Raw genomic sequence first — 14403 nt, 5'->3', positions numbered from 1 at the left:
GGAAGAATGAATTGGAGCATAACTAAGTGTATTCCAGTCTACATTTAAAAGCTCTTTTTTTCTGCTGAGTAACCTTGCTGTTTGACCAGACAGAAATGTCATTTGCCCAAGATAAAGAGGGCAGGAATACATCAGATACCTGCAATATACAGACACAGTCAACTATCCAAGTCCTCTTGCTCTACTTAAATACAAGAAATGGTGTTTGCCATGGGAGGGAGACAGTTGTTGGGCCTTGAATGGTGCACTGGGTTTGAAAAGCATTAGTCGGAGGTAGAACAAACAGCGCAGTCAGCTTGATGGAGGCTGTCAAACAACACTGAGCTTTAGAGTGTGGGCAGCTCTCCATGCGCAGTTCCTGTGTGTGCGCCCGTGCTAGTGTGTTTTTGTGTGAACACCCAGCTGAATGAACAGCTGCCAGACACCCAGCTTGACTACACATTTGCAAACTCGTTTAGAAGGTGTGACTTTCCTGGGTTCCTAAGCTCTTGAACAGGTCCAGCTTTTTGGCTGCATGGCTCCGGGTTTAACGGGGGAGATCACTCACTTCTTTCCTCCCACAGACTGACACGGGCAGACAGGCAGCTGCTTTGGGACCACCGGCACCATTGCAGGGGCCATGAACACAGCCTGCCCAAGATCTTAGCCAGCGCACCCAGCTGGGACTGGGGCAGCATGGCTGAGATCCACGCACTTCTGCACCATTGGCCGCCGCTGTCACCCGTCTCTGCCCTGGAGCTGCTCGAGTCAAAGTATGTACTGCAAGAGTGGAACCGAACCAGGAATTCCACTTTTGATGATGTGCATCCTAAACTGCCTATTTTTTTCTCATTCTCTGCCTCATCTGCTCTTTTTATCTCTCTCTTCTCTCGCTTTATCTTTACACATACTCACTCATGTGACATCCTGTCTTCACCATGTGATATCAAAAATGACTACTCTCTACATCTTACATCTCAGAAAGTAGCAAGTAACAAGTAATACATCACACTGTTAGGTCTGATTTAGGGTTGTACAAATCTTGTTTTAATGGAAATCAATTTTACTTGGCTTAGCCTTGAGATCACAGACGATTCAACATACCAGTTTTCTGAGGAACAATATTTGTTTGTACTTAATTCTTACTTAACACTTGCAGCTCAGATGCAAACAGCTATTACAAGCATATGAACTCATTTATAAATAAAGTGTAATTTAAGTAAATCAAATTAAATAATTGCTGAAATCCTCATTCTGGAACAGATAAAACAGAAACCAACTGTTAGACCTGTGAACAAATCTGAACAAGTCAACTGTAGCATATAGGGAGGCTTACATAAGAATGCACACATTCATGTATGAAAAACCTTGAATATTTGTTTAGCTTTCTTGTTTAATGCTTTTTTAAAGTTTTAAAAAAAGGGAACTTACAGAATCAGGACTAGAAAACACTCAAATTTAGCATCCGTGCACTAATGCAAATTGCCCTGTAAAGCCTGAAATAATCATTTAAAAGTCATTTAGGTCTCATATGCAATATGTGTACAATAATGGCAAAGAAATGCTGACAATACTGGACAGTTCACTTACATCCTCATTAGAAACCATCTTTTACAAAGGTTTGACTGAGTTTTCTTTGATTTCAGCTTGCTTGCAATCATCAGATTCTTCTGCTTGCATAAACAAGCACAACCAACGCTGCAAAATGTCCTTCCACACGTTGTTTGGAATTGCACATTTCCCTTAGAGAGGTCTTTAAATCTCCTTAACTTACATAGAATTGCTTTAATACTCCGTTGCCATAAATGAAGAATAGGCCTGTATCACACCATTAGGCTAATGTAGTTAGTCTTTAGTTAATCCACTGCGTGCTCTAAATCACCAAACAAAAATATCAATAACACTAAGAGGCTAACACAAGCCTCAAAGAGGCCATAGGGGTGTTTTGTGAATGCATCTAGTGGCACTCAGCTCATGGAAATCTTAAAGTTTTGAGTGCGCATCTCTCCCACCATCATTCATGTGACTCTTTATGCCAAAAGCTGTGCGTGGCCAGTGCGGTGCAGAAGCATTGTGCTCACACTGAATCAGATCGAGTAATGAATTCAAATAATTTAACACAATTTTGAGTGCAGTCTAATTCTGATTATGTAACTATTGCATTTGCAGGTTTGCAGATACAGAGGTTCGGAGCATGGCCGTGAGCTGGATCGAGAGTTGTAGTGATGATGAGCTAACTGACTACCTTCCTCAGCTTGTACAGGTACACACTGATACCCAAACAATAGGCCCTTTTCATATTTCGTGTTCCCCTTCAAAAACTGTCGACCTTTGAGAGATAGTCGATGAATGTGGAAAACGTCTGCGGTGGTGCTACGGACCCTGATGACACAGCTGGTATGTGCGTTGCCAAATAGTTTGTTAGCAAGCTGTTTTGACATCTCCAGCCATCATGGATAATGTAGTATTTTGGTTATAGTTTTTCTTTTTTAGTTATAGTGTCCATTGTGTAAATGTTTCACTTTGCAGACATTAGCTGATGTTATCATGGAATTTTTCCACAAACCATTTAAATACTTTATTCAGCTTGGACTTCCACATCATTTTGTGTTTGGTGTTTTCCAACAATTCTGATCACATCCTTGAATTTCAATCTCGGCAACTATGACAAAGATGACATAACATACCTTTCCATCGTGAGTTTAAGTAATATGAATGTCACTATTTCTCAGGGTAATAAGAGTCTGTAAGGCAATAGCGGAATTCATTGTATCGTAATCTTAATCAGTTGTTTACATGCTTTAGTTTGTTGTGAAAAGGGCCTACGCCATGATCTGTCATCAAGACATTCTTATGCAATTTTGCCTTTTAAATCCTCCAGGCCCTAAAGTTTGAATGCCACCTAAAGAATTCTTTGGTGATTTTCCTGTTGTCACGAGCAGAAGGGAACATCAACATTGCACACTACCTTTACTGGTTAGTACATAGTGCTTTGGTTTTAACAGTTTGTTTCCATTCAAAATACTTTAAAACACAGTAGTATTTTGAAGTGTGGGGAAGTTTAGATAAGTTCTGACTGCTTCTGTTTTGGTCCAGGCTGCTGAAGGATGCAGTGCAGGACCCAGCATTTGGTCAGCGCTACAGCTATGTGCTGGGGGCGCTGCTGTGCTTGTGCGGTGCTAGGCTGAGGGCTGAACTGGAGAAGCAGACACGACTGGTGCAACTGCTGGGGACCCTGGCTGAAAAAGTGCGGCAAGCTAGTAGCTCCAACCGACAGGTAAGAAGCAACTGCTGGATCTACATACGGTGATCACATCAGGCTTGTGGGATATCGATTTTCCCTGCTCGCGATTTGCTATTTTTAAAAATCTCAATTAACAATGTAATGGTCTTAAACAGATAGATAAAAAACCTCATGCACAAAAAAGTAAAACCTAAAACCATGGAGTGGCACTGTTGAGCATCTAAAAAGTTCTGAAATATCAAAAACGTTGCCAGACTGGAGCATTTTTTCTTTTGAACAAGTTCCGCCATTATCTTTCCTCAGTTGTGATCATAGCAGATGGATTCATAACAAGGTCACGGCACCTGTTTGTTTTAACAAGCTGCGTAATAGTAATATGCAAAACTAACAAGAAAACTCTAAACTTAAAGGTAAATCTTGTACGTTTTCACCATTTAAAGTGAGTGAATTTAAGAATTAAATGGCAAACCTGCACAATTAGTGAAATATAATCAGAGTCAGTGTCACTAGATATCTTGGCCATGTATGATTGTGTAGGGAAGATAAAATTGTTATATCGCACAAGCCTGGTTCAGATGAAACTGCTAACGTAGAGCTAAAGTAGAGGCCTCATTAGAAAGTTTATAATCCTATAGGATCCTTAGGCTGACTGTAAAACCTAAGCTATGGCAGTTAATATCCCTTGTGTATATCTCTGTTCCTTGCTGAAGGTGGTGCTCCAGGAGGGTCTAGAGAGAGTGCAGTCCTATTTCCAGAGGAACAACTGCAGACTTCCCCTCAGTCCCAGTTTGGTTGCAAAGGAACTCAATGTAAAGGTGAGTGCTAACCATTGCTTCTCATAATACCCAAAATTAACTGCAGCCGTTTCGCTCCAGCTTATTGTGGAATGGGTGGTAGATGTACTTTGTATTGGACATGGCATTGCAGAATATAATGCAAAATTTCCGAAGAGAGAGAGAGAGAGAAGCCACATAATTGTTCTCTTATTACACTTTGTCAGTGTGGATGGAGACTGTGTGTATGCAAATAGTTTTAGCCTAAGCTCCAACCTCTGTCTTGGCTAGCCAGCAGCCAAGAAAGGTGGGTCATCGTAGGACCACATACAGGCTCCTCTTTTTGTATTGCATAATGCAAAATGGAACAGTCTAAAAGGCTACTGTATCATGTCATCAGAAAGAAGTTGCCACATGAAATTTGATAGAAAAAATAAAAACTAAAAACAGGTGCATTTCATACCATGCGTTCAGTTTACACTCTCTTAAACAGATACTCAACTAAAGAAATACAATGTTGGCTTGAATGTTAGTTCAAATACAGCCATGAAATACACCCATCAGTCTGCGGTTTAGAAATGCATCCCACCTACACTGCAGCTTAGCTTGTGTGTGTGAGCAAGTGCACTTAACAAGTGTGTCATTTACTTCCCTATGTTCCTTGTTTGCTCTAAATCTCTTCCTGTTTGAGAGCGGGAAACGTGCACACCCAGCAGAGTCTAAACTATGTCTCCTGCAGCTGCCTCTAACACCTGACCTCGTTCCTCCTCCAGTCAGACAGTAGTGCCTCTGACTAAAAGCATCCCCCTTTGTCATCTTGGCTGGGCCATAGAAGCTAGCCCAACACCTCTTTTTGCTAATGCAGCATTTTTGTCATGCAGAAATGCTTTTCATTTCCCCCCTTCTAAAACTAGGCCTGCTCCTTCTTCAACTCCAATGCTGTGCCACTGAAGCTCGCGCTGGTCAACGCAGACCCGCTGGGAGAAGAGATCAATGTAATGTTTAAGGTGAGGAGCAGTGGAGTTTTGTATGCAAGCTACATTATCAAGAAATGTTTGAACATTAGGTCCCTAAGTCCCTATTATGACCTTAAGTTGTAAGAAAGCAACTTTTACAATTATACAACTTTTACAATTATGGAGTATTTATTATATATTTATGTTTGTTGTTCTTTGTATAGAGTCTGTCGTGGATTATGATTAGACCAGAATTTTGTTGGAATAAAGGGATAGATCTGTACACAAAAATTAAAAACTTCACATTTGTAGCTATTTTTATGCATGTTGCATGAGTTTAGCATTGATTCTTGGGTCTGTGTTCTTGTTTTTGAACATAGGCGATGCACAGTAAGTCCAAATAAAATTTGTTGATCTCAGTCATATTTCAGTCAGACGCCCTCTGGTGGCAGGAACAGGAGACAAAAGTCTTGCTTCTACACTGAGTCATAGCTGAAAATGTCTTGAGTTTTGTCAAGTTTTACACTGTCAGTGTATCAGCGCTATTCTTCATATTTTACGTTAGTACAATATACAATCATAAAAACATTACAGGCAGGAGAGGACTTGAGGCAAGACATGCTGGCACTACAGATGATTCGGATCATGGATCGAATCTGGCTTCAGGAAGGGCTGGATCTGCGTATTGTCAACTTCAAATGCATTTCAACCGGAAAAGACAAAGGTATGTAAAAAGGTTGGGGTGCTGTTGAGGACCATTGGCTTCTTAGCTGCTGTCTCAGTAGCTTTTTATGTGTTTATACTTTTGATTTATTTTTCTGGGGAGAAAATTTGGCATAAAACCTTTCATGTGATTGTTTATATTATTTTTTGTTGTAGGGATGCACAGTTATGTCAGAATCATATCTATAGTGGCTGATAATTACTTAAAAAAAAATAGTCATTGTCATCAATCCAATATTTGATGATGCATTTATTATACTGACAGATGTGTTTTTGCCTACTCAGGCATGGTGGAACTAGTCTCATCCTCGGAAACATTAAGGAAGATTCAGGTGGAGTACGGAGTCACAGGTTCTTTTAAGGACAAGCCTCTGGCTGAGTGGCTACGGAAGTACAACCCTGCTGAGGATGAGTATGAGAAGGTAATTGAAAATTGTTTGTAGAGTAAACAAGTCTTTACTGTTCTCTGCCATATTGTGAGAATCAACATGCAGAATGATCAAATAAGCTTTTTCATAATTTGCTGAGGGTTTTTTTTTGTTGTTTGGCTGAAGCAGTTTGAACTTTTTTGTATCATTCTGCAGGCATCTGAGAACTTCATCTACTCATGTGCAGGCTGTTGTGTTGCCACCTACCTCCTGGGCATCTGCGACCGGCACAATGACAACATTATGCTGCGTACGACGGGCCACATGTTTCACATTGACTTTGGCAAGTTTCTTGGCCATGCGCAAATGATTGGGAGTTTCAAAAGGTGAATGAGGAGCAATTGCACTATCCACAAAAGCCCTCTGTGATGTTTTTGAGTTTTGTTAATTTGCCATTTCAATTTAAGACTAGCTTTGTGGATCAGTGGTTTGGTCTGACCTTTTTATGTCCAGGGACCGGGCCCCATTTGTCCTAACTTCTGACATGGCCTATGTCATCAACGGTGGTGAGAGGCCCACCAGCCGATTCCAGCTCTTTATCGACCTGTGCTCCCAGGCTTACAACCTCATCCGCAAACACTCCAGCCTTTTCCTCAACCTGCTCTCCCTGGTAATGCATTCAGAAACTGTATAAGTGAAAAAAGATATTTCAAGCAGAGCTGAAAGAATATTCTATAAAGTTAGATAAATTTGACAGCCATGTTTGGCTATTTTTTACTTTCAGAAGGTGATGCATCACGCCACAGGTTTACAAAAAAAAAAACACGTTTTTGCTGTAAGCACCACATCAGAGAGAAAAAAGTGAGGAGAAAACACGCACAGTGACATTTTTGGGCATGTGGGCAGTGGCACGACTCTCCCATTCAGTCACTCCCTTTCACTAGCTCAACTGAAAAGACAGTGTTACCAATCAAGAATATAGACCTAGCCACAGTTGGACAGTAATATGGCTTGCAACATGCGTACACTTAGAGCTATTTGATCAAGGCTATTTAACTGCATGACTGGTCCCCCTTTAAAGTGTTAGAAAACAGCATAGCCTTTCAAAAAACTTGTACTGTGACCCTTTTTTTTAACTACTCTCTTCTGTACAGTGTTTTTCATCAGTCCAATGGGAAACAAACTTATGTTTCTCAAGCTAAACAGTAGCAAACACTAGGGATGAAAAAGCAATGTACCCCCACAATTTGGTGGTTTATCACGAATGCCACCACCATCCCCACCCCCCAAAAAAATAAAAAGTACTTCAGTCTTTTAAGTGACATAAAAAAGAAAAGAAAATTATAAAAAACTTAGTTTGCTTGCATGACCATTAAAGAAGTGAACACAGTGCATGATTTTCAATGCACCATTCAATAAATGTTAAACCATCTATTCAGCAATTGATAAATGCTAAACAGTGCTGCAAACGTCAAGCATCTGGCACTGATGGGACAGGAAAGCACAATTAAACCTTTATTAATGTTAGCTTAGTGAGCAGGTTACAGACTCACAGTCCATACAGGTTTGATTCTGACTAAGCAGTTCTCTGCTGGCACAATCTTAAATGATAAAAACTGACAGCAGAAAAGTCAAGTTAGTAACAGAAGGCCAAAACAAGGCTGTTCTGTGGTGTTTGGGACTGTAGCATTTTAGTTAGCAGGCCAAACATGCCACACAGCACAGGCTTGTTTCCCACAAACTGATGATAAAATGACACCCATTTAGAGGATATCTGAGAAAGTAAAGTTGAGTGACTGAGCAAAGGCTGAAATCGAACATGTGGTGTGTGTGTAGCCGTCGCTGAAACGTTCAGGCATTCAGTACTCAACATTTATCATTACTGTGTTAAGTTAAAGCCACATCAAGACCACAGAAAGCCACAGTAGATAACGTGTAGCTTGAAATTTACTCAGAGAAAGGCAATCAGTCTTTTAGATATCGGCTGACGTTACAGCCTGGTCTTTTTCAGTTGACTAACACAAAGCTGTTAATGATAGTAAAGGGATGCCAAGTGTGATTAATGATGGTAAATCAACTTTCAGCAAAAAAAATGAAATACCAAAAAAATGTAAAAAATTGCGCTGATGTCAGTAATCAGCTCAACCCTCCAGTAGGCATCACATGGCACATTTAAACAGCATTTCATGGTATGATAAATGTTTATCAGTGAAGTTTTTTTCATTACATTGTCCTATTTCAAATATGTTTCAGCACAAAGCATAAATGAAAAAGAAAACAAATAAATAGATTCCGTAAATCACACAAAAAAAGCAACCTAACAATATAACTAATAGTAATAGTAATAATAAAATTAACAACAAATAACAGTAAGAATTTTTTCAGTCATTAAAGTAAAAAAAATGCTGCGAGTTTCTTATTGTTACAAAATATTTGAGATATTTGATAGAAAATTCAAAGATGGAAATAATCGATGTAATATTTCATATTCTATAATAGTTGTAATTTCTTTATAGTCTTTTATGCATTCCATGTAATTGCTATCGCAAATATTGTGATTCATGTATTAGGTCAATAATGCTTTGAACTGCTCAATGCCACATCAGTCAGTTCGTAAAACAGTTCGTCTTTGTGACCATGACAGATGACACAGTCAGGGTTACCTGAGCTGACTGGAACCCAGGACCTGAAGTATGTGTATGATGCTCTGCAGCCTCAGACTACAGATGCAGAAGCCACAATTTTCTTCACAAGGTATGGAATTATTATTGTAAATTGAATTGAATTGTTTTCTGTTATAAGTCTGTTTTAGACGTCAATCATAACACATTTTTGCTTTCTCTCTTTTAGGTTGATTGAGTCCAGTCTTGGCAGTGTAGCTACCAAGTTTAATTTCTTTATCCACAATCTGGCCCAGCTGCGTTTCTCTGGCTTGCCATCTAATGACGAGCCCATCCTCTCTTTCTCTCCACGCACATACACGCTAAAGCAGGACGGCCGAATCAGAGATGCCTTCGTCTACTCCTTCCAGAAAAGATACAACCCTGACAAGCACTATGTGAGTCAGGCTTTTGACTGGATGTTGTGGAGCTCTGGTCTCCACTGACATTTTTTCTGAAAGAATGTCTGTATCAACATTAATGTACATTTAAAAAAATGTAAATGTGTGTTAAGTTAAAATGAAAGGCTGTCACAATGGCTGGCCAGACTAACTTTCATTTCAAATTGAGGATTTTGAACAATATTTGATGTTCAATAACAGAAAGGGTGGTAATTCATATCCCAAGGGCATGAAAAGGGTCTTTAATTTCCTGGACTTTTCCCCTCTTAGGTCCTTCCTCATCTCATCACGTTTGAAACAGTCTAGATTGCAAAAAACATTTCAAGACCCTAGACTAATGTAGCTGTGCATGGACTTAATTGCCTGTCAAAAATTATGTCAGACGTTACTGACATTGCGGATTTGGACTGAACTAAAAACACCACTAGCCATATATAAACATCACTTTCCCTCACCATGTAAAACCAATCCCTCCCAAATAAAACATCAGTTAGCAAGCATGTCCACCTAATCATGATGTGTATGCATTTTCCATGTATCTGTTACATGTTTTGACAAGACACTAAACCACTCTTTAAAAATGAAACCAGTGGCTGTGTTTGCATATTAGAATATGGATTACAGAGGAGTCAAAACAAATTTACAAAATATTAATGCAGTGAGCAATATGACAGCTCTGTTCTCTGATGTCAGAGTGTTAAACCTGGTGCAGATATCCATACATGGGTCAAATTAAAATGCATTCTCTTTCATTCCATTTAAACTGCATTCTGCCTTACTAGTTAATGATATTTAAACATTAATTTAATAATAAATTAATAAGTACACAGTGTAGTTCTTTTATCCTCTCAATTGTCTGTTATAGTAGTGCTGAGTGGTACTGATAACTCATTTATCAAATAGACCACATTATCATGCTATTAGATGATATTAAAGATTAACATTACTAAAGATAATAAACTCATGTGTCCTGAGTTTCCTTGTTTTTATGTATTTTAAACAAATTAAATGTCAATGCTTGCATTCCATGAGTAAAGTACAGAAAATGCTTCTGATCTACCAAATATATCACTAAAAACATTACTAAAACAGGAGAGCAATAACATATGGTATGTAGATGATATATTGCCAGCACTATGCTAAATGTTTGAGATGGAATTATTATTTTATATCATGTAAAAATCATAGGGAGACAGTGGAATTTCACTGTGTATAAAAAACTTGCAAGGCTGTTTTTATCAGAAAATGTTACTGGTGAGAAATACAGAGGAGACCCTCTTTCAAGAATTACAAACAACTGATCTCGCACATGCTGAATTACCACATCTTCTCTTACAGACGTATGTAGTGCGGGTATTGAGGGAGGGCCAGAATGAACCACAGTTTGTCTTCCGCACCTTTGACGAGTTCCAGGAGTTACACAACAAGCTAACCATCCTCTTCCCTTTGTGGAAGCTGCCAGGGTACGTCACTCCTCACACTCCATGTTACTTTCAGATCCATTGCTAGGCTATGTCCCTGTGTCCCTTTCAAATGCATTCTTATGTAACAGTGTTCCTTTCTGTAGCTTCCCCAACAAAATGGTTTTGGGACGCACACACATCAAGGATGTGGCATCCAAGAGGAAGGTGGAGCTGAACAGTTATGTACATAGCTTGATGAGGAGTTCAACGGAGGTCAGCCAGGTAAGCTGGTAGAATATTAAGTCATTGAAATTTGATGTTTTTTGCAAATTTTATTTGTGACCTAACCAAGATGTAATGATAACACTGCGTTTTGCTTTTTGCTGTTTCTGCAGTGTGATCTTGTCTACACATTCTTCCATCCCATTGCAAGAGATGACAAGACAGAGGGATTAGACGGACTGCCCAAAATACCAGGTGTGCCCAGTCGACTTTTTTCTAAGAAGCTTGACTGCTTTCAGCTGTCTCTGTTTCAGTTTCTCTTGAGCTCCTAGCCAAGAGCTTTCCAGCTCTTTGTCAGATCTTTTTTTCATTTCACATTCCAAAGTCATTAAGGGCTGTGAGTGAAATGAGTTTTGTGCTATATATGGGGAACTATTTGGTTTACTAAACAGTGGTAAAAACACATGAATCAGTAACTGAATTCTGACACTTTCTGATCTGTATTAGCCAAATAAACCAATGTGAAATTATTAATGCTTGAGGCTGAAGCAACTGGTTTCTTATTCTTATTCTTTTGAACAGTGCAGGGAATCAGGATCAGGACTGTGATCAATGACATACAGGATCACAATGACAACCTTCTTGTAAATAGACTTATATAGATATCATTAATCATAACCCAGGCCGAACACTTTGTCAGTAAATGGAACTGCACTGATTCTACGTCCAAAAGACTAGGCAATTTCTTTCTTTGTCCATAATTGCAGTAAAGTACAGTAGTTAGCATTCAGTCTTTTCTTTGAGCAGCAGGCAGTTATGGTCTTTCTTTTTAATTATACAGTGCTGCCGTTTTTCACAGCAGTGTTGCAAGTTTCATTGTTTAACATGACCAAGAACATCCTCCTTTGACAGGAAAGGGACATTTAAATGGCATGCAAAACGGCAACTACAAACAATAGCTCACCAGCCACCATTAACATTGGCCAGCATTCCTTTGGTGCTTAGTAACGAGACCCACAGTTCATTTTGGTATACATTCAACTGATGTAGTGATCTTTGGTCTTCATTACAAATTGTGAGTGCAGTGTTGATAATTGTAGGGCCCTTCAAATTACCGTAGAATTCCGTTTTACAACTTAGACAAGGGATCCATTTCGGTCACAGCCAGGGTCTGTAGAACTGAAACCTTTTCCAGGTGCATGGGTAGTCCACTCAAACTGAGTATTTCCCATTAGTTTTCTGTGATGCCTACTAAGTGCAGAGCAAACAAAACCCACCCAAGCTGAAAGGAATCCTTCATATTTGTTTATATGGGTTTTATATAATAGCAGTTTGTTACAGCAATTATGTGCTTTTGTGGTTATATCAACAAGTCCTTATCGACCTTGGCAGAGCTCCACTGCTCTTGCTTCACTACAGTTCTTAGGTTTTGAAGATCTACCCATTGTCTCTGCTACAGCATCCCACATACTACTAGGGTTGCAATGGTATGAGACCCTGAAAATATCAGGGTTTCACAGCATTATGGTATACAAGATTTCAAAATTATTAAAAGCAAGATTATTACGATTTTACTGTTCTAGTTGGTTGAGATGGAGCCCTTTTGAATTTTTTGTATCCAGCTAGTGATAATTTTCATTATGGATTAATCTGCTGTTATTTTCTCCATTAATCCATTGATTGGTTTTTCTAAAAATAGTGAAGTGCCATCACAAGTGCTCTAACCAATATTAAAATAGTTGCCTGTTCACTGTTGGTGTGCAACAGTGCAGCCAGACTGATCCTGTCTGTACTTTTAACTCACACACACTCACTTATATCAGCCCTCCGAGCTGAGAAAGTTTCAGATTGGGGTCAGTGTTTGTGAGTCCGAGGTTACTGAATGGACGGACAACACAGATGTAGCCAGGAGCCAGAATGTGGAAAATTATTTTAATAGCTTCTGGCTTATCTCTGCCATTTTTTCCCACTGCATATGTGTGGCACCAGTCCGCGAGTGACATTTGTGGCATCACGTTGCGAACAAAAATTTGGAACCTCTGGGCCTCATTCACCAGCTGTTCTTAAAACGAATTTTCTTCTTAAAACCCACACAGTTTTCACTAAGATTCTGACGTTCACATTTTCTTGTCTGGGATTTGTTGTTAGATAAGAACAGAATCTACATACACAACAGCACAATGGTGCAAAAAATTCTGCGGTTATAGGGATACATCAGGTAACGGTCCGATACCCTGCTCATTTCCTCTTACTCAGAAAAATTCTAACTTTCCAATACCAATAGCTGATACTGCGTTGCGTAAGCCGTGTGTAGCTACTGACTTCGTGACACAAAGCCGTCGGTCACTTTAAACATTCTGCCTTGATATATTCCTGCCAGACCTACACAGAAAGCCACAGTTGATCACATTGCTTGAAATTTACACAGACCGAGGCAGCCAGTCTTTTAGGTAAAGAAACGTGTGCTAATGTTAAGCTAATTCAGCTAATTTTACGAGTCAGCTTGTATCTGTCACTTCATGAACAGGGTTTGCTTATATAATGGTGCATGTTTTGCAGAGGTGACTCCGGTCAGTCCCACTGCGGGCCGCGTGGAGGGTGAGGTGAAGTTGTCCGTGTCTTATCGGAATAGCACACTCTTCATTATGGTTATGCACATCAAAGACTTGGTGAGTTTTGATCAGTTCTTGAAATTGCTGTCGGTACAACTACACCATGGCCATAGTCTGTTGATGTAATTTTTTTCCCCCTTTAAACATCCTGCAGGTGTCTGATGATGGAGCAGACCCCAACCCATACGTGAAAACCTACTTACTTCCAGATCCCCACAAAACATCAAAGCGCAAAACGAAGATCTCCAGGAAAACACGGAATCCCACTTTTAATGAAATGGTAAACTTGATCTTGAAAACCTGCTGTTAAAATAATTCAAGCCGTAACTATTCAGGCATTGTCAGTTTTTTCCTTTTAAGGTGAAATTTGTCATTATGCTCCTGCCCCTCTGTAGCAATCAAACTAAAAAATGGAAAACAAAGTCAAATTGGGGTCCTGAGTCTAAAACTGCATGATGTACAATGTCATGATATGTAGACCACTCTTGGAGTTTTTTCAGCAGTACACTTTAACAGACACATCAGTGTCACAGTGTTAGCATTGTATCACCATTGTAACACCATCACATTGTAAAACGCCAACAATGTTTAATCTTTTCTTCATCTAGGTTCTGTACAGTAAGCTTGCAGTGCACATTGATGAATCTCTCATGTGTTTACTAATAAATTGTTTTATTCTCTGCCCACAGCTGGTGTACAGCGGCTACAGCAAGGAGACCTTGAAGCAGAGAGAGCTGCAACTGAGCGTGCTCAGCGCCGAGTCTCTGCGAGAGAATTGCTACCTGGGTGGTATCACCCTTAGCCTCAAAGACTTTGACCTGAGCCAAGAGACGGTCAAGTGGTACAAGCTCACGGCAGTACCTTACTTCTAGGATTAGTTCCTCCCAGCCGGGTCTTCTACAGAGGGCAATGAGATTCAATCCAAAACCCTCAGAGGGCGACTCAAACCCTTACAATGCCTCACAAATTTCACACCCCATTCCCTAAACCCCTGTCTCAGTGACACTAATCAAGGTCCACTCCTTGCAAGCAATATACCTATTGTGCTTGAACTCTTTAAAA

General features: G+C 39.7%; 1 protein-coding gene across 1 annotated transcript in view; it reads left to right on the top strand.

Annotated features, from left to right (window-relative positions):
* The window catches only part of pik3c2a (phosphatidylinositol-4-phosphate 3-kinase, catalytic subunit type 2 alpha), a 50561-nt gene extending 36158 nt beyond the window's left edge, over positions 1–14403 (top strand). The window contains exons 16-33 of the mRNA XM_036561631.1: positions 564–752; positions 2149–2242; positions 2861–2955; positions 3076–3256; positions 3934–4038; positions 4911–5003; positions 5547–5676; positions 5961–6097; positions 6260–6429; positions 6557–6713; positions 8688–8797; positions 8894–9101; positions 10443–10567; positions 10672–10789; positions 10903–10984; positions 13289–13398; positions 13496–13621; positions 14031–14403. Of these exons, the coding sequence (XP_036417524.1) occupies positions 564–752; positions 2149–2242; positions 2861–2955; positions 3076–3256; positions 3934–4038; positions 4911–5003; positions 5547–5676; positions 5961–6097; positions 6260–6429; positions 6557–6713; positions 8688–8797; positions 8894–9101; positions 10443–10567; positions 10672–10789; positions 10903–10984; positions 13289–13398; positions 13496–13621; positions 14031–14213 (2413 nt within the window). The 3' untranslated portion in view covers positions 14214–14403. The remainder of the gene's footprint in view (positions 1–563; positions 753–2148; positions 2243–2860; positions 2956–3075; positions 3257–3933; positions 4039–4910; positions 5004–5546; positions 5677–5960; positions 6098–6259; positions 6430–6556; positions 6714–8687; positions 8798–8893; positions 9102–10442; positions 10568–10671; positions 10790–10902; positions 10985–13288; positions 13399–13495; positions 13622–14030) is intronic.

Source organism: Colossoma macropomum, unplaced genomic scaffold (genome assembly GCF_904425465.1).
Source record: "Colossoma macropomum unplaced genomic scaffold, Colossoma_macropomum, whole genome shotgun sequence".
Classification (NCBI taxonomy): domain Eukaryota; kingdom Metazoa; phylum Chordata; class Actinopteri; order Characiformes; family Serrasalmidae; genus Colossoma; species Colossoma macropomum.
Note: the sequence above shows the minus strand (reverse complement) of the source record. Positions and strands in the feature narration are given on the sequence as shown.